This window comes from Sinocyclocheilus anshuiensis, unplaced genomic scaffold (genome assembly GCF_001515605.1).
Source record: "Sinocyclocheilus anshuiensis isolate Anshui unplaced genomic scaffold, SAMN03320099.WGS_v1.1 scaffold2013, whole genome shotgun sequence".
NCBI classification, from domain to species: domain Eukaryota; kingdom Metazoa; phylum Chordata; class Actinopteri; order Cypriniformes; family Cyprinidae; genus Sinocyclocheilus; species Sinocyclocheilus anshuiensis.
Genome location: NW_015536629.1, coordinates 58,482 through 82,049, shown reverse-complemented (window position 1 = coordinate 82,049; position 23,568 = coordinate 58,482). Strand labels below are relative to the sequence as shown.

The window sequence follows — 23,568 nt, the reverse complement described above, 5'->3', positions numbered from 1 at the left end:
ACAGCGTGCAGCGCTCCGCATAGAAAAGTTCAAAGCACAAAGGGAAGAGATATTGATGTGTAGTGTATTATATCTGTGATAGAGTCTTTTCTTTTAACAGTTTTAAATTTCAGTTGCTGTGCACGTGAAGAATGATTCATAGTGCTCTCTACTCCAGTGTTGTGATCTAACAGACACACGGTAGAAAGTAACATAATTTAGAAACAGCACTAAACTCCAGCAAGATAAAGTCCTTTTATGCAAAACCATTGATCTTTATCTACAGATCAAGTATAATAATAGGAGCACTGAATCATCTTGAGAGAGTTTCACCGTCTTGACTGTCGTAACCGAATGCGACACACTGTTTGAATGCTGAATGGAGGATGACTGACGAGTTTACATGAACTTGAATTTAATGACTTAAATATTCATCTGCACCTCACATTATACTATGAAAAGGCTTCAGAACACTTGGAACCTATTGCACAAAAACATTATGGTGCTTTATAATGTTTTTGTGCCTTTCATGGGGCTTAATAATAACACAGAATAGTATACGCACAATATCGGATTTGGATCTGTCTCATCTGACCGATTCCCGATCCTGCAGCAAATGGCAGTATCGGAGCCGATACGATACTGAGTATCAGATCGGTGCACCCCTAGTTTACTTCACACTAAAGCTAAGTGTGACATTTATTAGAGTGGATTTGTGTGATGATTGTTTTAAGTTTAGTTTTAAAAGTTATAAGATTTATAATTTTCTGTTAAAAAACATGGTCTGAAAATGTACAGTTTAGGCATAAATTATGGCTTTTACTTAAATTCAAGGAACCTTGATAGTAATTGGTAAACAGATGCTTTTTAACAAATGTTTTAAATATACTTTTTTTTTTGTTGATTCTACATTTATTTGGTTATAAATCACAGTGTTCTCTCTCTCTCTCTCTCTAGATGTTTAACATGGTTTTTGCGGGCCGTTACATTATTCTCCTGATGGGAATATTTTCAGTCTATACTGGGATTATCTACAACGACTGTTTCTCCAAATCTCTCAATGTCTTTGGCTCGGGCTGGAGTGTCAGACCCATGTTTGGAGAGAAAGGAGGCAACTGGACGTGAGTTGTTCATTCCAACCCATTGATTTTACATTGATCTTGCTCTGAGGGTTGTTGTTGTTGTTATTGTTATTGTTGTTTTGTTTTTTTGAGGCCCTCAAAAAATTGTACATAATTTTATCATAATCAGCCACTTTTTGAATTGATCATTCAGATTAGGGGTCGACCGATATGTGTTTTTCAAGGCCGATACCGATTATTACAGATCAAGTAGACCGATAACCGATATTTTGAACCGATATATATATGTCTGGTATAAAAATGAAAATTAATGTCAAAATTAAATTCATCCAAACTTTGACAAATTCCGTGACATTCCGCGTCAGTAAATTCATACAGTAAATTCCATTTATATGACTGGATTTCGCGATTCCGTCCGCGTTTTCCACATCGCGGAAATCATAGATAATATTGAGGTGTTTTGCAACTTCAGTGTAACAGTTAGTGGCTTGCAATTTATTGCTTAACTTAAGCAACGTCTGCTGCTGCCTTACCTTTTGAGAGACAACTGATGCTGCATGATCACCGAAGCAGCTCCAGTTAGCAAGCGCTTTAGGAGTGAGAGTGAATTCCGCTTTGATTGGTCTGACTTGTGACTCCCAACAAATCAGATGGGTGGTGGGCGGAGACTGCTTTAGGCCACAGAGTGGTGAGTTCTGACAGGCTGCATCAGAGCCAAATAGCGCGTTTCAAAATTAAGTTATTTTATCGGCGAATCGGTTTTGAAAATGGCCGATACCGATAATCATAAAAATGCTTAATATCGGCGCCGATAATCGGTCGACCCCTAATTCAGATTAGATCTTCATACATGGCTAGTAAGTCATGATTATTTTTTAACACTGATTTTCCATTGATTCTTTCAGGTCTAAAACACTGGATGATAACCGGGTATTACAGCTGGACCCTGCTGTGCCAAAAGTATTTAATGGACCCTATCCAATTGGCATTGACCCAGTAAGCACCTAGTTTCTGAACAGTTCTGTGGCAAAGATAGTCTAACATCAGCCCTTTAAGAGCAGTTTCCTTTCTCATCTTACAGATCTGGAACATTGCCACCAATAAGCTGACGTTTCTGAACTCGTTCAAGATGAAGATGTCGATAATTCTGGGAGTCATCCACATGACGTTTGGAGTTACTCTCAGTCTTTTCAATCACCTGTACGCTCTTGTCCGTTGTTACTCTCAATAGATCTGTATTAACATTTAATGCTAATTTAAGTCTGTTTGTCTACGTATGAAGGTACTTCAACAAACCTCTGAATATTTTCCTGGGTTTTATTCCTGAGATCATCTTCATGGTCAGTCTTTTTGGCTACCTGGTGCTGCTCATTTTTTACAAGTGGTTGGCATATGATGCCAAGAGCTCAAAAGAAGCCCCCAGCCTTCTAATAGCCTTCATCAACATGTGCCTCTTCAGCTACAATGATCCCACCAACAAACCTTTTTACACGGGACAGGTACACACACAGACAAATTCATCAATATATGTGGCAAATGAGACAACTTGACATTTAAAACTAATGTATCTCTCTTTTTCTCTGTCTCTGTAGATTGTAATTCAGTGTCTGCTAGTTATTACAGCTCTCGCCTGTGTACCGTGTATGCTTATAGTAAAGACCCTAGTAATGCGCAGGCAATACCTCTGGAAAAGACATCTGGTAAGGACCTGTTTGACACGCCACATTCGAGATTGCTACTCGTCCAGTTTTGAAGCTTTTTATTTTTAGACAGTGTCTTTTGTTTTTATCTTGTAATTTCCGTGTCCAGAATAAGGCGTATGTGGGATGTGGAGTGTTTAGATTGTAAACATGAACAATCATTACTACATCAGTAATGAAATTCTTCAGAATATTCATTAATGTCCACCTGGATGTCTCATAAGTAATTCTCAGCCCTGGAAAAGTCATGGAAATTAATACAATCTTTGAAAGATCATGTAATTTTTTATTGTTAATATACTCTACTGGTTTGGGGTTAGTAGGATAGTTAAATATTTTTTTAATTAGTCTCTTATGCTTATGAAGGCTGCATTTATTTGATAAAACTTTAGTAGAACTGAAATATTGTATTATTTTGTTTTAGAAAATTATTTTTTATAATACAATTTTATATATTTATATATATATATATATACTGTGTGTATATATATATATATATATATATATATATGCATGTATTACAATTTAAAATAACAGGTTTCTATTTTAATATTTTCAAATGTAATTTATTCATTAATTTACACCAGTCACCAGTGTCACATGATCCTTCAGAAATCATTCTAATATGCTGTTTTTATTGGTTAGAAAGCATGGGAACCATGATAACCTAGATTATTATATAATGGCTCAGCTAAAACATATGCATTACTTCTACACACAATCATGACCTAGTGTGACTTTTGCTGCAGGGAATGCAAAACTTTGGGGGAATCCGTGTGGGTAACGGCCCCACAGAGGATGAAGCTGAGATCATACAACATGACCAGCTTTCCCAAAACTTAGAAGAAGAATTGCCTGAGGTGAGGGAACATTTTCTTTCTTGTAATCTGTCTCCCTGTCTCTCTCTTAACTAGCCTATATAAATAACTATTAATTTATTTTACTCATTAAATAGTTTACCCATCCTTGTTTCTTTTCCATTTTACAAAGATGCTTTAGTTTGTGAACTCTAACAATAGTCTTTCTTTAGCCAGAGAATGACATAAGTTCTGCCAACCCATTTATCTGGGTATTTGTTTGGGTCAGGTTTTTCTGTCCGACATGTGATGTCATCTGTTGATCCTGAGAATAACTTAACGCTTTATCATGAGAATAAGTAAAGTTAATTTCTTCATAGTAATCTATGTGAAACTTGTTTCCACCCACACGGTGACAAGTTACACCCAGGTACCAAAAACTGCATGTAAAAACTGCCGCAGTTGGCAGTGGGATCGCTCGCCTGCAGTGGGCATTCCATTCTGTGACTCACTGGATCTGTGATCTGCATACCAATGCTGGTCTAAACTGGGGCAGCCCCTTTTAAAAGCACTATCTCTCCCCCCAACCACTGTATCCCATGGCCACCAGCCTCAAAACACTAAACTTCTCTGGAAATAAAATGGAGACAGATAACCTGGATTATTTTGAGGTTTGAGATGCAATCATTTCATTGCATTAGTGCCAAATAATCTTCCTCTTTCCATTCCAAACAGGCCTGCCAGTAAACCACAGTCAGCCATTAAAGTTAATTTACTGGAGACTGAAGTCAAATCCCCAGGATTGTTTATCTCTCTCATTTTGGCCTTTTCAGTGACTCTATAAAGTAATTGGTCACTGAAGCCGCACTTAAAAATGTATCAATTTACAAAAACCAAGTGGCATCTGCATACAAATGACACTAGACCTTGTAAATAGCTTACATTTCTCAACCGATTTTTAGTGGACAACTGGACATATAATTCAGTCCCCCTCAGTTTCGCAAAGGTGTCCTAGCAGGTGTAGTTCATCACATCACATTACTCTTTTGACAAACAGAAAATGTCCAAAATATTGTCCAAATCATGTCTGTTTTAAACCTAGCAAATCTTTTTATGATGTGTTTTACTTGTGTTTTTTAAATTAAATGCCACTTGCTTTATTATATTTTATTTAACGCACTGTCATTCATTTGTAGGTGTGACTTAAGTGTCTGAATACTTTTTGGGGCAACTTCATTTTGCTGTGACTGACAATAAATGTGTTGGTCAATAGATCTTTGCATTTTCTGTAAATCTAAGTGTATTTTTCCTCTCACTATCTCTTCATCAGATTCTGTCATTAACCCTATTTTAACCCTGTGTGTCTGTCTGTGCATGTGTCTGATTACCTTCCAAGCTGTCAGAGGAGGAAGTGGTAAGAGCAGACAGCCTCTCGACTCTCTGTAGATGTTTGTTGTCATTTTTTACATTTGTGTGTGTGTATGTGCACCATCACCCATCCAATCCTCTTGCTTGGTGGCTTGTGTGTGTTACTGCAGGCTTCAGTCTTGGGTTGTCTCCTGTAGTTGGTGTTTGGTTCTTTTCCAGTACAATTAGATTCTTTTCTAGACATTCATTTTCCTTTTTGTTAGCCACCATCATTACATAGGAATGATCCAGTGAGCCGTGCTGGAGTGTAATTACGATATAAATCACACCAAGTGATGCTGATGATCTGAAAGGCCCTGTGCTGTGATTTTGTTCTCATGCCCGTGAGATTCAGGGCTGCTAATCATGCTGTGATTGAGCTGGGAGTGGGATTAGATGTTTGTATTTTCATTAGTCTGAACTGGTCTTATTGCTCTCTTTCTTTCTCTCTTTAGTTTGATTTTGCAGATGTTACAGTGCATCAAGCCATTCACACTATAGAATACTGCTTAGGCTGCATCTCAAATACCGCCTCTTATCTACGGCTTTGGGCGCTGAGTCTGGCCCATGCACGTAAGTAATACTCACTTTTATTGTACTGATTCCACCCAAAGGAAGTATGAACAGAATTCCCATGATCATGAAAAACCTGGTAATATCAGCGAATTTTGGAACTGATTTCCAGGCCTGGGAAATACATAGAAATTAGTTTATGCTTAGTTCTAATTTATAGACTAGCAATTAAAGTCTTTGTAATCTCTAATAAATAAAAAATGAAATAAAATCCATGCACTATTCATGTAATGGAAATTCATGAATTGCAACCCTGTACAAATGTCAGTATGTTTTTCCTCTCAATTTTTTTTATTGTTTACAAGGTGTTTCTTAAAAAGTGTTTCTGTTTTCTTACAGAGCTCTCTGAGGTCTTGTGGTCAATGGTGATGCACATGGGCCTCGCTTCTAGGAATTTTGGTGGATTCTTTGCCCTGTCAATCATCTTTGCCTTCTTTGCTACACTGACAGTGTTTATTCTGTTGATCATGGAAGGGCTGTCTGCCTTCCTTCATGCTCTCAGATTGCATTGGTAAGTGCACACGCACAATGTTTGCCTTTATAAATTAAAGCATTTAAAGTTTAAAGAGCAGATGACTCTTTGTTGCCCCTATCAATGGCTACATACACACTGCTAGTTAATCACAGTTGGATTGACTCTTCTGAGTGATATTTACACACAAAATTTAGTTTGTGAGAACTGCATTCTAAAACCGAACTCACTTCCTGAAAAGATGCTACCACGATTTTTATCTAATCTATGTCCAAAAAAAATGGTGCTAGAAAATAATCACATTTTATTTTATTTTATTTTATTTCGTTTTTGTATTTTTTTATGCCCTGCAATCCACTGACCTTGTTTCCCCACTTATTTTCTGTAGGGTGGAGTTCCAGAATAAATTCTACACTGGACAAGGCTTCAAGTTCATGCCTTTTACATTTGACAGCATTCTGGAGGGCAAGTTTGAAGACTAAACCTCATTCTCTCCCTCCAAACTATCAGATTGCTTGTGAGATTTCATGATTTGTGTGAACACTTTGACTTTGTAAGGCTCTAAATTTCTCAGGTGTTCTACATCAGGAAAGAAATGGAATAATTTACAAGCAGGTAAACAAGATGTAATTAGTTGAAGCTGAAAATTATAGATCTGCAAAACATATTCGCAACGATTTCATAACTCTTCAATTCTTGCATCAATATATATATGGTATGTAATAATTCAAACTCGTTTTGTATAACTTCAAACCAGTCTCTTAAATTATTAGAGTTTGTTTTTTATGTATCCTTTATCCTTTAAGTTGACACATTTATATAATAGATCTCATGCAAAGGGACCTCATTTCAAATACAGCAAAGAAAGCTTCACTTTATGGCATTTCACAAGCTTCTGCTGAGACGATGATATCCTCATCAAGCATATCTGAATAATAGATGCAGATAATCCCCTCAGATTTATTGCAGATCTTTGCATTCCTTCAAAAACATAAGTAAAGAATAATTATATTTTAGTTAGCTTTGAACTGTGTTGCCGGTGTTTTTTTTTTTGTTTGTTTTTTTGGTGTGTGGTTTGCTATTAGGATTAAATGCAAATGCACATCTAAATTATGTCAATCTCATGAATCTGCTGCAGTGCCCAGTTCTGGGTTTTTTGATTGTTGTTTAGAAATGAGTTTACAACATTCGCATGCATTGGCTCCTGAAGAAAATGTGTTGGTTTGATAGATGTCAGAGGGAGTTTTGGAGAAATTAACTATACCAAGTAAAAGCAGTTAGTGAAGTTGAGGGATTATGTCTGTTTTGTTTGCCAATAAAGGGGAAGGAGTGGACCAGAACTCATTTAGTTTTTTTTGTTTTTTGCATACATGTGAGAAAATATATGTTAATGAATCATGTCAATATGTGTATAATACAATTAATTTAATAATCATTATTAATAATTTATAGTATAGTATATGATACCTAAAATTTTAATGTTAATAAACATTACATAATATTTCTGTTTTTTTTTTAGTGTTATTGCTATGGTTTCAATGTAGCCAAGCTGATATTTAGAAAGACAGCACTCATACTCAGGCAAAATTTGATCAGTATTTTTCTACACAAACAAACAGTACCAAGCTTTATAGTTTCCCCTCTCCCATCTTAAAGAGTCCTTTAATCGCTCATACTTGCTAGAGAGGAAACTCTCATTCCAGTGATGCTGGGGTGATAAGCGAACATTAAAAATAAATAAATAAAACAGCTCCTCACTCATCAAAATCACACAACTCTGCTTCCACTCCACACCACTCTCATACTCTGGTCTGGAACTTGGCAAACGCCATCGGAGCCATACAAACAGAAATGTCTTTGTCCTGTTGAACTAAATATTAATGCACTTGAAACACAAAGTTTAAAAACGTTATTGTTATACAAGTGTCCATTTATCTAGACTCCTTTATTGTAATGCCTATGGTGTTTCCAGTAGCGCAACATGTCTTTGACTATTTTCAAGATCAGGTTTACACTTTAATGAGTCATAAATCGATTTGAGTTGTTTGTCTCATACTCTTGCGTAAATGAATGGGGTGGGTATGTATTCTTGTGTCCCTTGCCAGGCTCTAGGGAGGGTGGAGACTCCCCTTAAAGGGTCAGTGTGGGTGTGACCTTACAGTAAGTGATCACAGTAGAGGGCTGGACTAAGGAGGGAAATGGAAGACCTGACGGACGGGCTTCACAGGGAGCTGTGGTCACACACACTCCCACAAACCTTGGAGAGAGAGTCTGCTTCCACCGACTGGCCGAGGTCCCAGAGTAGACTTGACGAAAAGAGGAAGGGAGGGAAAGTTTGAGGCATTATAGCAAACCTAGAGAGTAGTGCATGGTGGTAGTAGGTAGTACATGTGACTTGAAAGAAAGATTGGTTAGAAGTAGCCAAGAAGAGTTTGAAAGAGTTGCCGAAGCTTGTTGCTTGCAAGTTGGAGTCATTCCGCTCCTATTGCTAGGTGTCTACTGTCATTCAAGTCTTTTTTTAGTGCTTTATTTTTACCCTAGGACGGCATTCTTGCACACAAGTGCCACAAGTGTACATGCTTCTGCCCTCTGTCTGCAAGTAAGCTTGTGTGTGTTCCATCGGAGTCTACTTGAAACCAAGCCATGGCCGACACAGACTTCAAACTGGAGCGTGCCATCTTCGCCGAAGTCTCTGATGACGATGAGGAGGTCGCCTTGGTGCCTGCTGCCACCAAACCTGCCACCACCTCCAAGGTGTTCAAATCAAAACGAGGTGATGACGATGACCCAGCAGAAGAGGTGGACCTGGTGTTGGGGCCAGGACTCGATGGAGGTGGCAGTGGTGAGGCCCAGAAATCCGAGGCCCAGGCTACCGGTATGATGGTCCTGGCACTCCTAGACCATATCATAGGTGTGGTGGACCAGATCCAGCAGACTCAGACAGGTCTCGAGGCCAAGCAGGAGACCATGGAGAAGAACATGAGCAGCATCCAGACAGAACTGGCCAAGCTGGCGAAGAGTCATGTTGGAACGGCTGGGACGGTCAACAAGCTCCTGGACAAGGTGCGGAAGGTGAACGTCAACGTGAAGAGTGTGCGCACGGACCTGGAGAAGCAAGCGGGACAGATAAAAAAACTGGAGAACAATGAACATGAGCTCCTCAAGAGGAAGAACTTCAAAGTGCTCATCTTCCAGGTGAGTAATGGGTGCTTGGCAGAACGTCTGATTGCAAAGTCTTTGATATCTAAGCCTGGCATCCCGTCTCTTTTCATTTGTCTTAACTAATGGATACTAATTAGTCTTTTAGCTCATACTTAATTCAAAAGCAGCTAAAAGGAACCCTCAAGCAACCCTTACTCAACTGCATGGCTCAGTTCTTGCAGGGTTTGAACCTACAGTAGTTTGGTTACCATTCCCAGCTCTAACCAATGGGCTAGATCACCTTCTGATTGTGGAACTAGAGCTAATTGTGTTTGGTTATAAAAGCTTGAGTTCAGGTGGTCTGTGGTCTTTTCCTTGCTGTTCTAGTTTTTTTAGAACAAATCCAACTGTTGAAACAGCAATTTTAGTTTGACCAGATGTTTTGTTGTTTAGACTGCAGCTGCTTTTGCTAACAGTTCCACACTGGCTCATAGTAATGATGCAAACTTATAGAAATCTGGGGGGAAAAAATTAAATGTGATCATATTCAGACCGAGACGCATTAATAAATGATTTGATTTCAAACCATTTATAAATGTATAAATCCAGTTTCATGTGTTTTTTTTCATGTTCAATCTATTACTAAGTGTATTTGAGGTGGATACACCAAAAAACAAATAAATAAAAAATGGGCAAAGTCTTAGACCACCTTCTGTTTTGTTAGATTTTTATAATACAATCAAACACTTTAGTTGCCATGAAAGGCTTGCGAATCTACTTATATAATTCATGTCCTATACTAATATAATGTGCTATAATAATGAACTATACTAATATAATTGATAAGCATGATCATGTTTGCTAGTGTCCGCTGCATGAGTGTGGATTTGCAGTCTTCCTTCCCAGGTCTCTTTTGGAGTACACATGGATTCCTCTGCAGGGCTTGGCCTTGAATTTCCCACTCAGTATCATAAAGTGTCAGCCCACTCCTTAGTGAACCTTCAAAGGTTTCAGTCTAACCTCACAGCAACCTCTGAACAATACTGGATCAGCACATACCTTGAGTTAACTGCATCTATCTATCTATCTATCTATCTATCTATTGAAGGGGAAGTCTAATGGTTAGAGAGTCGGACTCGTAACCCAAAGGTTGCGAGTTCGAGTCTCAAGTCTGGCAGGGAGTGAATGTACAGCGCTCTCTTCCACCTTCAATACCACGACTGAGGTGCCCTTGAGCAAGGCACCGAACCCCCAACTGCTCCCCGGGTGCCGCAGCATAAATGGCTGCCCACTGCTCCGGGTGTGTGTTCACGGTGTGTGTGTGTTCACTGCTGTGTGTGTGTGCACTTTGGATGGGTTAAACGCAGAGCACTAATTCCTAGTACGTGTAACCATACTTGGCCACATGTCACGTCACTATCTATCTATCTATCTACCTACCTACCTAGTAATATTTGTAATGAGTAACGTGTAGTAGTATTTTTTTATATTTGGTATTATTAGATATCACCCAAATCTACTGCAGAGATACAGTGGGGAAAATATTTGATCCCCTGCTGATTTTGTAAGTTTGCCCATTTACAAAGAAATGAAGGGTCTAATTTTTATGGTAGGTTTATTTTAATGTATAGAGACAGAATACCAACCAAAAAATCCAGAAAAAACACATTATATAAAGGTATAGAATTTGATTTGCATTTCAGTGAGTGAAATAAGTATGAGATCCCCAAGCAAAACATGACTTCGTACTACTCGAAGTTTCAGCTCCCTCCACAGATTTTTTTTAAGGATTGAGGTCTGGCGACTGGCTAGGCCACTCCATGACCTTAATGTGCTTCTTCTTGAGCCACTCCTTTGTTGTCTTGGCGGTATGTTTCGGGTCATTGTAATGCTGGAAGTCTTCCATCCATTCTGCCATCTTCAGTGTTCTGGCTGAGGGAAGGAGGTTCTCATCCAAGATTTGACAGTACATGGCCCGTCCATTTGCCCCTCAATGCAGTGAAGTCGTCCTGTACCCTTAGCAGAAAAACAGCACCAAAGCATAATGTTTCCACCTCCGTGCTTGACTGTAGGGATGGTGTTCGTCATAGTCAGGATTTCTCTCCCTCCAAACACGGCGAGTCGAGCTAATGCCAAAGAACTCAATTTTGGTCTCATCTGACCACAGTACCTTCTCCCAAGCCTCTGAATCATTTAGATGTTCATTGGCAAACTTTAAACGGGCCTGTAATTCTGTCTCTATCCGTTAAAATAAACCTACCATAAAAATGAAAGACCCTTCATTTCTTTATAAGTGGGCAAACTTACAAAATCAGCAGGGGATCAAATAAATATTTTCCCCACTGTATCATATGCACGCACTTTCATCTGGTAGATTTTCTTGTCTTTGGATGTTAGAGTAACATTTATTAGATATTTTTGTAATACATTTATAATTTATTATGTACCCTTTAAAATTTGGGGTCAGTAAGAGTTTTTAATATTAAAAAAAGGTATATTATGCTCACCAAGGCTGCCTTTATTTAATCAAAAATACAGTTAGTAGTACTACTGTGAAATATTGTTACAGTTTAAATAACTATTTCTGATTTCTATTTGAATATATTATAAAATGTAAATGATGGTAAAGCTGAATTTTCAGCATCATTACTCCAGTTTTCAGTGTCACATGATCCTTCAGAAATCATTCTAATATGCTGATTTGCTGCTCAAAAAACATTTATTACAGCATTTGTTTGAAATACAATTTTTTGCAACAATGTAAAAGTCTTTATTCTCATTTGTGATCAATTTAATGCATTCTTTCTTACAGAATAAAAGTAATTTCTTCTTTAAACTTATTGACCCCAAACTTTTGAGTGATAGTCAATTTGAATGAAGTTGTGCATACGATTTAATTATCATAGATGAATTATTGTATTTGTTCACAAATAGGATTCTTAAAATAAATTGCAATGCTTTGCAGATGATGCACTCTTTCACAGACATCTTAGCAACGTACATGTGCTTTCTGGGAAATAAGGTAATTGCACACTGCCTTCACAAAGAGAAGGCCTATACGTTTTCCTTAATGTGTGTCTCTCTCTCACTGTGGTGTGTGAGACAGCTGGCTGTGGCAGATAGTTGGCTGGTGTTTGAGGGTATAGGATGAAGACATTAAGATTTATATCTATATCTTTGCATTACTGAAAAAGGGTACAAAACTGTCACTGGGGCGGTACCCTTTCAAAAGGTACTAATATGCACACTTTACATACTAATATGTATTATTCAGGTATAAATAAGGCACGAAGATGTACCTTTTAGCTTTTGTATCTTATGGTAACTCCCAATTGAACCTTTCTTTATTGAGAGTGTATGGTTTACTCACACTCTTTATCATAGCTGAACTTACTGTACTTCAATAGAATATGAATATGCAATTTGCATAATGCAGTTCTCCACCAGGCTGTGATACAAAGTATGATCAAGAGAAATTATGTGAACAAATATCTCCTTTTTTATAACATTCAGTAATATACATAGACATATAGGCGTGTTTGAGCTGAAAGAATGATCATGACATGATTTTAAATGCTCATGCCAGTGTCAATTCAGTGAATAAGCTTAGCAAATGTTTGTGTGCTGAAATACTGTGCAAAAGTGCAACGGTGCAAACGGTTTAGTTACTCTAAAAATAACACCACACTTCATATGTAGAAAGTGTATTCGTCCTTTGGTGTTTTGCTAAAATGCTAGATCAGTGTGTAGGGTAGATGAATTCGCTGCTGTGTGGAGCGCAGTTGTAAAGAGAGTCCTGTGCAAGCGAGCTGGACTGTGTTGGAGTCAGATTAAGTGTGTTTAGAGCATGCTGGATCGCAGTATAGATGGTTGGAGACTTACTCTGAGACCCCCCATCCCCCCTCAAACTCTCCCTTACAGTCTAATTATAGTGCAGAATGCGGTAATGTCTGCAAGGCTACCATAATGACACTACCGTCAGTCCAGAGGGAAAGAGAATCCTTCAGTTTTAGAAGTACTGCCTGACTTTTGCAATGAACTTTGTCCTACCATTTCTCACAGTTCACAATAAAAAATCATATAAATTATATTTATTATATTTTAAATATTATATTTTAAATACACTAAATATAATTTAATATTAATTCCATGTTATTATTAAGTGCATAATATTAAATACATACTAAAACAAAATTTTTGTGGTAAATACAATAAATTAATTATACATTTTACAGCATTAAATACAATAAATTACGACTTTGAGATCTATATGGTAATATCATTATAGCAGTGTGATTGACACTGACAATTTACATAAATATAAAAATATTTTTAAAAATATTTTAAAATAAAATAAATATAATGTAATATCGATTACATGCTCTTAGTATTAAATACAAAAATTAAATTTTACAGTATTAAATACAGTAAATTACCTTATATCATTACCATTGTCACTTATATGGTAATATCTTTATAGCAGTGTGACTGACAGTGACAATTTACAAGAATATATTTTAAAATAAATAGAATTTTAGTATTAATTACGTTATTTTAATACATAAATGGTTAATACATAACTTACATAATTATATTATTGAATACATACTAAAATGCATTTTAATATTAAATGCAATAAATTACATTTTAAAGCAATAAATACAATAAATTACCTTGCAAGATAACTGCCATTGTCATCTACTGGATAGTAATATCGTTATAGCAGTGTGATTGACAGTGACAATTTACATGAATATAAAATAACTGTATTTTAAAAAATAAAATAAACTTTTTATATTACCATTTTACAGAATTAAATACAGCAAATTACATCAGCCACTGTCACCTATATCGTTATAGTGATTGACAGTACAGTGGATCGTAGGCTACATTAATTGTTTTCCGTTATATAATTGTGTTTAAAGACTCTTTTATGTTACAGTATTTATGTTATTATTCCTTTCTATCGGTGACATTATTGCGCTGCAGCAGAAGCGTCTAATGTGCATGTAAGATGTAGACAGGCTTAGGTTCAGTGTGTTCCAGCACTTCGCTGTTGTTTACCCTACACCAGCCGTACTGTATTTAGCCCCACTAACGAGTCATTTCCTTCCAGCGCTGCTCTGAGAGGCTGCAGGGGGGGAAACAGTGGTGATGGAACTGGCCTCTAATGCAGATGGAACTGAATGATGGAAGGTGACAGGAGAGAGTGAGGTCATTCATTGGTATATTTGTGAAATGTTGTTCTGTTAGCTATTTCCCATCATTTCTCTGGGCAGATGTTGCCTAATGAGGTTCATTACAGTCTATTAGGGATAATCGGAGAAGATGCACCAGAGGGATCACATAGAAAAGAACACTTTCTGTGTATCTCTCCTGGGAATGAGCAAACTCAAAAACATGCATTAGCTGTTTGAAAAACATGGGCACTGTTGATATATGCAATTCATTTTTATGTAGTGGCAACATATACAAATATTGTCATTGCCTGCATGCAGAATTAGATATGCATATTTGTTTACCAGAAGGCAAATGTGCACATATACATACAGTGGGGTCCAAAAGTCTGAACCACACATGAAAATGCTTCTGTATTTCATTTATTCTAAATCAGTTTAAACAATCACAAGTTATATTATTAGCATATTAATTGACACTGAATTTGGAAATCAAATACAATAGTATGCACACTTTTTGGTCCATGTGCCTAAGCTACATGAATGCCACAAATTTGTGTACAGTCTGATGATTATGTTATGCTGCATGTCTTGAGATGATCCAAAGAGCATCTGGTTTCCATGTTAAATGTATTTATTTATGTAGTCATAAATGTATATAACAATAATTACTATAATGTATTTATATATTAATAATATAAATTATTGGTTTTACTACAATAACATTATTTCTAGAGGATAAAAATAGATTTTTACTGTGATTGCAGACTTTTGAGTGAGTTGGACTGTTAAAGGGATCATATGACCCCTTTAACAGTGTTTTACTGTAAAAAAACACTGCAGCCTCAGTGGAGCAAATTTAAACAGTTTGCTCCAGTTATTTACTGCAAATTTAATTACAGTTATTCACCATGTACAGTATGATTTTTAGTATATAGTACCGTGTATAGTACGGTTTTTACTGTAGCATTTTTACAGTCTTTTACTGATAAAATCACTATCATTTTTTACAGTGTGCATTCAAAGAGAAAACAGTTATTTAAAATTGTAATAGTATTTCACAATGAGTCTGTGTGTGCGTGTGCAGATATGTTTGTGTGTGTGGATTAAATTGCTCGTGAAGTCTCCGTTTCAGTCTTCTCTGGTGGAATGTCCACTGAGGCTGCAGGTTACACTACTGGCATTTATCAGATATCTAATCACAGACCTCTGAGACCTACATAAATTACCCTGTAAAACTGGACTCCTGTAGGTGACGTGTGTGTGTGTGTGTGTGTGTGTGTGTGGCACAGATCAATGCATGTGTGAGGGAGAGGGAGAGAGTGCACACATTAATATTTCATAAATGGACATTTTAATTGATTTATTCAGAACTGACATTAACATCATTATTCTCAGAAGCTATCATTGGAAGTTAGTACCAGAACAGTTTAATTTATAAATGCAAGCAGAGCCTTATGAGGTTCCTTTTATTTTATTTGTTGAAATATCCACTGACTTCTAACCTCTTTACTGGTGCCAAATTTGAAGACATTTTTATTGTATTGTTTAATGATTCGCTTTTGCAGCTGTGCACCTGTGGTGAACATGCATGTCAAAAACATACTATTTTAGGGGTGCACATCATCTGTAGTGGTGTGCTGGGTGGAAACCGATGAGGTGTGGCTGTGACTTATGGGGGTTTTGCGTGATCTTCAACATTACTGATGGGCTCTGCTCTATTTTTGCGCTGAATTCAGGGTGTCATATTTACCCAGACAGCAGTGTGTGTTCAGTGTAAGTGTGTGTGTCCGGGCCAGAATGCGATGTTTGATGAATGGGCTGAGAATAAATGAGGCGTGAGTTGCTGTAATTTTATTTCATGTTTTGAAAAGTTTCTAATGCTCATCAAGGCTGCATTTGTTTAATCAGCAGAAAGGGTAATATTGTAAAATGTTAATACTATTTAGTATGTAAAAGAACTGTTTTCTATGTTAATATATTTTAAAATGTCATTTATTCCTGTGATGGCAAAGCTGAATTTTCAGCTTCATTACTCCAGTCTTCAGTGTCACATCATCCTTCAGAAATCATTCTAATATGCTGATTTGCTGCTCAAGAAACATTTCTGATTATTATCAATGTTTAAAACAGTTTTGCTGCTTAATATTGGTATTTTTATATTTTTGTGGAAACCATGATACATATTTTTTTAGATTATTTGGTTCACAGAACAGAATTTGATATAAATATACAGAGATGGGCACAAACACATCAAAATTATTTTGTTACAAATTACAAATATTTGCTCATCAAATGTATTTAATTAAAATACAAGTAATTTGTCATTTGAAAATACAAAAATACAAACAATATTCTCAAGCATTAATTTGAAGTGCAAGAGACAGTGCCATTACATTTAGTAATAGTGGAGTTAGATACACACATGAGAGAGAGAGAAGTGCTCTATATATCCAATATATTGATCCATATTTCTTCTAATTTCTAATGTTCACTTAAGACACAACCGACTGTGTTTGCTTGAATTCTATCAAGAATGTCTATGCTTTATTTTTTTCATGTTTCTTTATCGCTCCTTTATTGTTTCTTTATCAGCATGTCAAAAATAAAGCAGTCCTGCATAACTGTATTGTTGTACCACCTAGTCCTACTCAAGAGGATGCCTCAAGCTATTTCACTGTCAACAGTAAAGATTAACTCCTTAAAATGCTGATATGTAGCTGATACAGGCCTTATGTAGAATTCAGAAACCCTTGTTATTAGCGACACTGGTGGCCATTAACTGAACTGAGGCCAGCAACTTATTGTTAATGCTCTTGCACACACTCAAGTAATGCGAGCGAGCAACGGCCAATGTGATTCACCGACATCATGTCGACAGATGAGGTTTATTAAAATTACACTGTTATAAAATTAGTGAGCAATATCTGATAGTATATATTTTAGTGCATAATTAGCCAGTTTGCACTGAGCACCAAAACATCTTCTTTCATTGTTGTTCCCCCCAATTGGAAGATGAAACCATAGATGAATTAAAGGGATAGTTCACCCAAAATTCCGAAATTCTGTCATTAATTACTCACCCTCATGTCGTTTCACACCCGTAAGACCTTCGTTCATCTTCCAAACACAAATGAAGATATTTTTGATGAAATCCGAGAGCTTTCTGTCTCTCCATAGGCAGCAATGCAACTTACACATTCAAAGCCCAGAACGGCTGGAAAGACTCCATGTGACTCCAGTCGTTTAACCTCAGTTTTATTAAGTGATGTGAGTGCTTTATTTGCGCAAAAAAAAAAAGTGTTCACTACCACAATGCATGTGTTTGGATAATATTTTCGTAAATAAAGTGGCAAAGTATTATTTTTTTTCATGCAAACAAAGCACTCATGACGCTTCATAAAATTGAGGTTAATCCCCTGGAGTCACATGGATTAGTTGATGATGTCTTTCCTCCATGTTTTGCCTTCACCTGCACTGCGCCGTGGGGGATCGGGGACACACTGTGACTCGCACGTGCATTAGACTCCTTGGTCCGTGTTTCAAGACGGGTCAGATGGGTGGCCAACTTCGCCACGGACCTCAAGCACCCTTTATGAAGGACGGGGCCCCGTCCCTCCCCCGTCTGGAGGAGAGAAGGCGCGAGGTCACTGCCCACGGCCTGGGGGGTAAGCAGTGAAGTCGGTGCGGGAGACTCACTGGCAGCCGTGGAGGAGGACCTCCGGTCCTCGCGCCGACGAGGTGCTGCCCTCCCCCCCTGGAGGGGGATGACGGGAGAAGGACCGGGGAGGCGAGGGGACGCAACCCGAGGCGGTCTGCACTTAGGAGGACGGAGGGGGATGGGGAGACCCCCCACCCCCTACGACGCTCCAGCCGTGGGACCCGGAGGCCCCGATCGATGGGAAAGCGAACCTCAGACAGGCATGGCCCCGGGAGGAACCCGAGGCCGCAAAGTGTGTTCGAAGTGTTGATGATCAATGTGTCCTGCGATTCACATTAGTTCTTCATCGATGCACGAGCCGAGTGATCCACCGCTGAGAGTTGTACTCTTTATTTGAGGTTTAAGGCCTTGCTACGCGTCACAGTTTGTGAAAAAAAAGAGGGGTCGTAACCCCGGACGGGCGCTCCCTATTACGGGGGGGTCTTTGAACCCACAGTCCCGGCAGGGCGCCGGGCCTGCAGGGTACCCGTCGGGGCGGAGGCCACCTCGAGGAAAGCACCGAAGAGACGTATCATGATCCTTCCTTCCTCCGCTTACATTACGACTTTTTTCGGGTGGGGGCGGTGGGGAGGGGAGACACCCCGAGGCCGAGCTGGAAAAACTGTGATGATAGGCTATAGTTGGCAGTACTGTTAGCACAAGTGAAGAAAGATAGTGTATTATCTGAGAATAAAATGACCTACTTGATTAAGTATTTTAAGTATTTCAAATACAACTTACTGTCTCTCAAAGTATTTAATGAAAAATTACATTTGATTTTGTCAAGCAAAATACAAATTACAAAATACTCAAAAGTAATTAAATACATATTTTAAATACATTTAAATAAAATACTGCCCATCTCTGTATATGTATAGTTAATGCTTGAGGAAGTTAATATATATAGGAAATATATATAGGATATATAGGAAGTTAATGGTTGAAAAGCCTTTACCTCTTTGACATTATGAAGCTGTCAGATATATAAAAACAGTAGATGGCTCCTGTTTCAACCGCAGTAGTTTAATATAACCTTTAGAGACAGATTCAGTAGTGTGTGTTGTTGCGCCTGTTTTATTCATTTGTTAATGGCGTCTTACCCTTGAAAAACTAGTGCGTGTGCACTTGTGGTTCTGGTGTCCTGACTGGCACAACAGAGATCTTGTCTCTTATGCAAGAGAGAGACTGTATTTTTGTAATACCTGTCACAAAACCCATACTAAAGTCATGCTTAAAGTTATTATAATTTTTTTTTCTGGTTCTCAGTAGGAGTTCTGCTGTACAGCTGCTGCTCTGAACCCAACAGAAGTCAACAGCTGCTCAGTGCCTCTACTTTAACATGCCTTTCAACATCATGCCTCTAACACACACACACACACACACACACACACACAAACAGCTGTTATCTACTCATCACCGGCTGATTTTGTTTAGCTGTATATGTCATGCGAACGACTGCACCAAATGTTTTTACCGCTGTCTTGGTAACGGTTGTTATGGTGCCATGGTCCACAGATCGCTGTTAATCTGGGTAATTGTTCGCCTCTTTTAGGGGGTTAGATGGGGATCCTTCTATATATATATACAGTGTGGACTGACAAATAAATGCCTAGAAACAGCAATTGTACCTGATTATTTGAAACAGGCCTCTGTCCAACCACTCCTCAAACTGCCAAATTTAGACCCTACAATTTTATCAAATTTTAGACCGGTTTCTAAACTGTCATTTATCTCTAAAATATTAGAGAAGGTGATCTTTCAGCAACTGTACAATTTCTTGACAGAAAACGAGATTTTTGAAGTCTTTCAATCTGGATTTAGAAAATATCATTCTACAGAAACAGCACTTGTTAAAGTGATAAATGATGTACTGAGAATTGTGGATACTGGTAGCTCTGCCGTGCTTGTGCTCTTGGATTTAAGCGCTGCCTTTGACACAGTCGACCATACTGTCCTGTTGTCCCGTTTAGAGATATGCGCAGGCATCAAAGGGAAAGCCCTAAATTGGTTTAAGTCTTTTCTTGAAAATAGAACCTTTTCGGTAAATATTGGAGACTTTGTATCTAGTACAGCCCCACTTACGAGTGGAATCCCCCAGAGTTCCATTCTGGCTCCAATGTTATTTTCCATCTATATGCTGCCATTAGGCTCAATTTTTAAGAAATATGACATTTCCTTTCATTGCTACGCAGACGACACTCAAATTTATCTCCCCTTAAAACAAGATAAACACTGTTTAGACTCTCTACTATCCTGCCTTAATGATTTAAAGGCCTGGATGGCTGTACATTTTCTAAATTTAAATGAAAATAAGACAGAGATTATTTGTATTTGGGCACCCTGAATCAAAAAAAAAAAATCCAATCTTAATCTTGGCCCTCTCTCTCTCCATATGTAAAACCCTGTGTAAAAAATCTGGCAGTCTATTTGGATAGTGCTTTGAAGTTCGATACTCAGGTCAGCTCTGTGGTCAAATCTAGTTTCTTCCATCTAAGAGCACTGGCAAAAGTGAAGTCCTTTCTGTCTTATAAGAACTTTGAGAGGGCTATTCACGCCCTCATTACATCAAGGCTCGACTATTGCAATGCACTTTATATAGGGATAAGTCAAGGCTTACTTTCTAGACTTCAAGTGGTTCAGAATGCAGCGGCCAGGCTCCTGACTGGGGTTAAAAAATATGAACACATCACACCAACGTTAATGTCATTACATTGGTTGCCGGTTCGCTACAGAATTGATTTTAAGGTCCTTTTAATGGTGTATAAAGCTCTAAACGACTTGGCACCTTCTTACCTTACTGATCTTTTGTTGGAATATGACCCAGGGAAGTCCTTGAGATCATCAAATCAGGGAATATTAGTGGTTCCAAGAACAAAATTTAAATTCAGAGGTGACCGGGCATTTGCAGTAGCTACGCCAAAACTGTGGAATAGCCTGCCGGCTAGTATTAGGACTGCCAGAACTGTAGGTAATTTTAAATAAAAACTGAAGTTTTATTTGTTTGAAATGGCTTTTAACAAATGACATAGTGTCATGTTATAATTTGCATGTATTCACTTTTATTCTTTATTTTATTTTTTGGAAACTATTGCTTAATGTTTATGTACAGCACATTGGTCAATAGCTGTTGTTTTAAATAGTGCTTTATAAATAAAGTGACATTGACATTGACATTGACTCGACTCTAGGCATTTGGTTTGCTAAAATTGTTACATTTACAATAATTGAAATTGTTATATTTATAAGAATCTATCTAAAAGTGGACTTTGCTGTGCGTATTGATTGGGTTTTGGCACTTTTCACCTTAGTATTGGGTGATATGTTCCAGTAATGGCCACAATACACAGTATTAACTTTCTTATTTCTCGTTGGTAAGAAATTTAATGATTTCAATGATTTTGACAATGGTTTACATTAAAAGTTGCCTGTTGCTTTATAAGAGAAATCATGGCAGTTGCAGATATTTATTTACAGTGCTACCACTCATTTCAATCAGTCTCTGACAACAGTTATTTTCTGCACTGTAATTATTTTAAGATTCAGTGTTTAATACAAGCTCTGTTTATGGATTTAGTAATTAAAATAATTAATTAATTAATTAAAATAATTGCTGCTGTCTAAATTAGACTGATTTGATAATTCTATTTAATTTTAGTAATATATTGTAAAATAATTTGAATAATGTAAATGTTATTTTATTTAAATATATTTTGAATTACGTGTTTTACCAGTACTGTCTAATTTCAGCTTTTTAATTAAAATTGTCTGATTTTTGGTGTTGTCATTATTTATGACAAACAAAATCTTTGACTTGCTTGCTGTTACAGACCACATCTGTAAATTTACATTACAAATTACTTTTATGTTTACGGGTGGATCTTGACCCTTTTAATACAGAGGAAATGGAGACATGTGGAAATAATTAGGAGCAGTTGCTAATGTGCCATCTTAATCGTAACATCTGTGATTCAACCGCAAAATATAATGCAGTCCATTCGGTATTCCTTGAATCCATATACCTCCCCAGTATTTACATATATTCTCAGTAATTCTATGTGTGTTTACACTGAGTTCTCCCTGTTGGCTTTGACTGTTTGGATTGAGTGTTTGCGGTGTATGTGCAATGATCACTGCACATTTCCAGCATTGTGTAACACATCAGACATCTCCGGACCTCTATATTCTGGCTTGTTCTGGAGTTTTAGGGTGTTTATCGAACCCAGGTTCACATAAGGACTAACTTTTTTGGATCAAAATACGGACATTTTTGACATTGCAAATGAATGTAAGACAAACAGTAGCTGCTAAACTCAAATGGAGGCATCACTAAAATCAGCCAAGACATAAAGTAAAGCTCACATCTAACACTATGCAGTTTATCTGGGATGTTTATTAGGTGTCTGTTATGTCTCTCTCACACACACATACACACATACGCACAGCACAGTACCTGCAGGTCTTCAGTCCAGTGCTTGACTCTGAGTCTGTGAGTCAGTCAGTGGATGCAGTTACTATGGCGACAGCATCAGTATTTACTGGTTAGGGTGCAGAACGGAATAGTGATACAGTAATAGGTGGTTAAGGAGTGAATGAATGAGCACTGTTCAGGGAATGAGACAGATGGAATACAAAGAGAGGAAAGGTCAGCCTAAAATAAACACATTCATACATCATCAGCCTTCAGAACCAGAAAGGGAAACGCATGCAAGTTTACGAGGACTTTCATTGGCACGGGGCCAGAGGGAAAAAAAATGGATTCGGGGATAACAGAGAGATGATTATTTGTAAATTGTAAGAAGAGCCCTGCATAGTGTCAATTCTTCTTTTGACCACCAGAGGGTGTGTTATACTTTTGGATACAGCCATTATGATCAAGAGAAGGAATAAACCAGCTGTCTTTACATTGGCATATGATTAAATAACATAATATGATCACTTACAAGCGGAGAGTTGATACCATCACTATGCTTCTCCTTCTCAAAATAGCATCTGTTTTATGGGTTGAACACATGTCTTTTTTTTTGCCAAGTATGGATGTTTTCAAGTATCTTTTAACCTACATACTGTGTTCAAATATCTGCTGACATTCCCTTTTAATTGATGTGGCTAAGATATGTTGCCATGTCTCACTCAAATAGATGACTTTGCATTGTTGTGTTTGTGCTTGAATGAGTGTATTTATTTGCAAAGAGTACTCCAGGGGAATTCTGCTTTTTTTTTTTTTTTTTTTTTTTTTGGTGATAAATCTCTTTGAATTGCTCACACGGCCCTAGTTGAATGTGCAAGAGAGACTGAATAAGAGCTTTTTATCATTTCAGTCTTTCAGAAGACTTTGGTTCTCTAGGTGAGCCGGTTCTGTTTACTAGCTACAACCCCAAAATGCAATTGAACATTTAAACCACACAAAGATAAAACATGCTATTTATAGCTCTTTTCAAGATGTTTTCTTTTAAATTGTGTTACATGTTCTGAAACTGTATATGCAAAAATGCACCAGAGCATTGTGTGTGTGTGTGTGTGTGTGTGTGTGTGTGTGTGTG

General features: G+C 37.5%; 2 protein-coding genes across 3 annotated transcripts in view; both read left to right on the top strand.

Annotated features, from left to right (window-relative positions):
- The window catches only part of LOC107653379 (V-type proton ATPase 116 kDa subunit a-like), a 28,369-nt gene extending 21,015 nt beyond the window's left edge, over window positions 1-7,354 (top strand). The window contains exons 13-22 of one of the 2 annotated variants that reach the window (XM_016440085.1): window positions 937-1,100; window positions 1,967-2,057; window positions 2,143-2,261; window positions 2,344-2,560; window positions 2,654-2,761; window positions 3,511-3,621; window positions 4,955-4,972; window positions 5,421-5,538; window positions 5,878-6,049; window positions 6,399-7,354. In XM_016440085.1, coding sequence (XP_016295571.1) covers window positions 937-1,100; window positions 1,967-2,057; window positions 2,143-2,261; window positions 2,344-2,560; window positions 2,654-2,761; window positions 3,511-3,621; window positions 4,955-4,972; window positions 5,421-5,538; window positions 5,878-6,049; window positions 6,399-6,492 — 1,212 coding nt within the window. In that variant the 3' untranslated portion in view covers window positions 6,493-7,354. The remainder of the gene's footprint in view (window positions 1-936; window positions 1,101-1,966; window positions 2,058-2,142; window positions 2,262-2,343; window positions 2,561-2,653; window positions 2,762-3,510; window positions 3,622-4,954; window positions 4,973-5,420; window positions 5,539-5,877; window positions 6,050-6,398) is intronic. The other variant, XM_016440091.1, reaches the window with a different exon arrangement.
- A 774-nt stretch (window positions 7,355-8,128) lies between these two features.
- Window positions 8,129-23,568, top strand: part of LOC107653370 (polymerase I and transcript release factor-like) — a 19,170-nt gene continuing 3,730 nt past the window's right edge. The window contains exon 1 of the mRNA XM_016440074.1: window positions 8,129-9,205. Coding sequence (XP_016295560.1) covers window positions 8,654-9,205 — 552 coding nt within the window. The 5' untranslated portion in view covers window positions 8,129-8,653. The remainder of the gene's footprint in view (window positions 9,206-23,568) is intronic.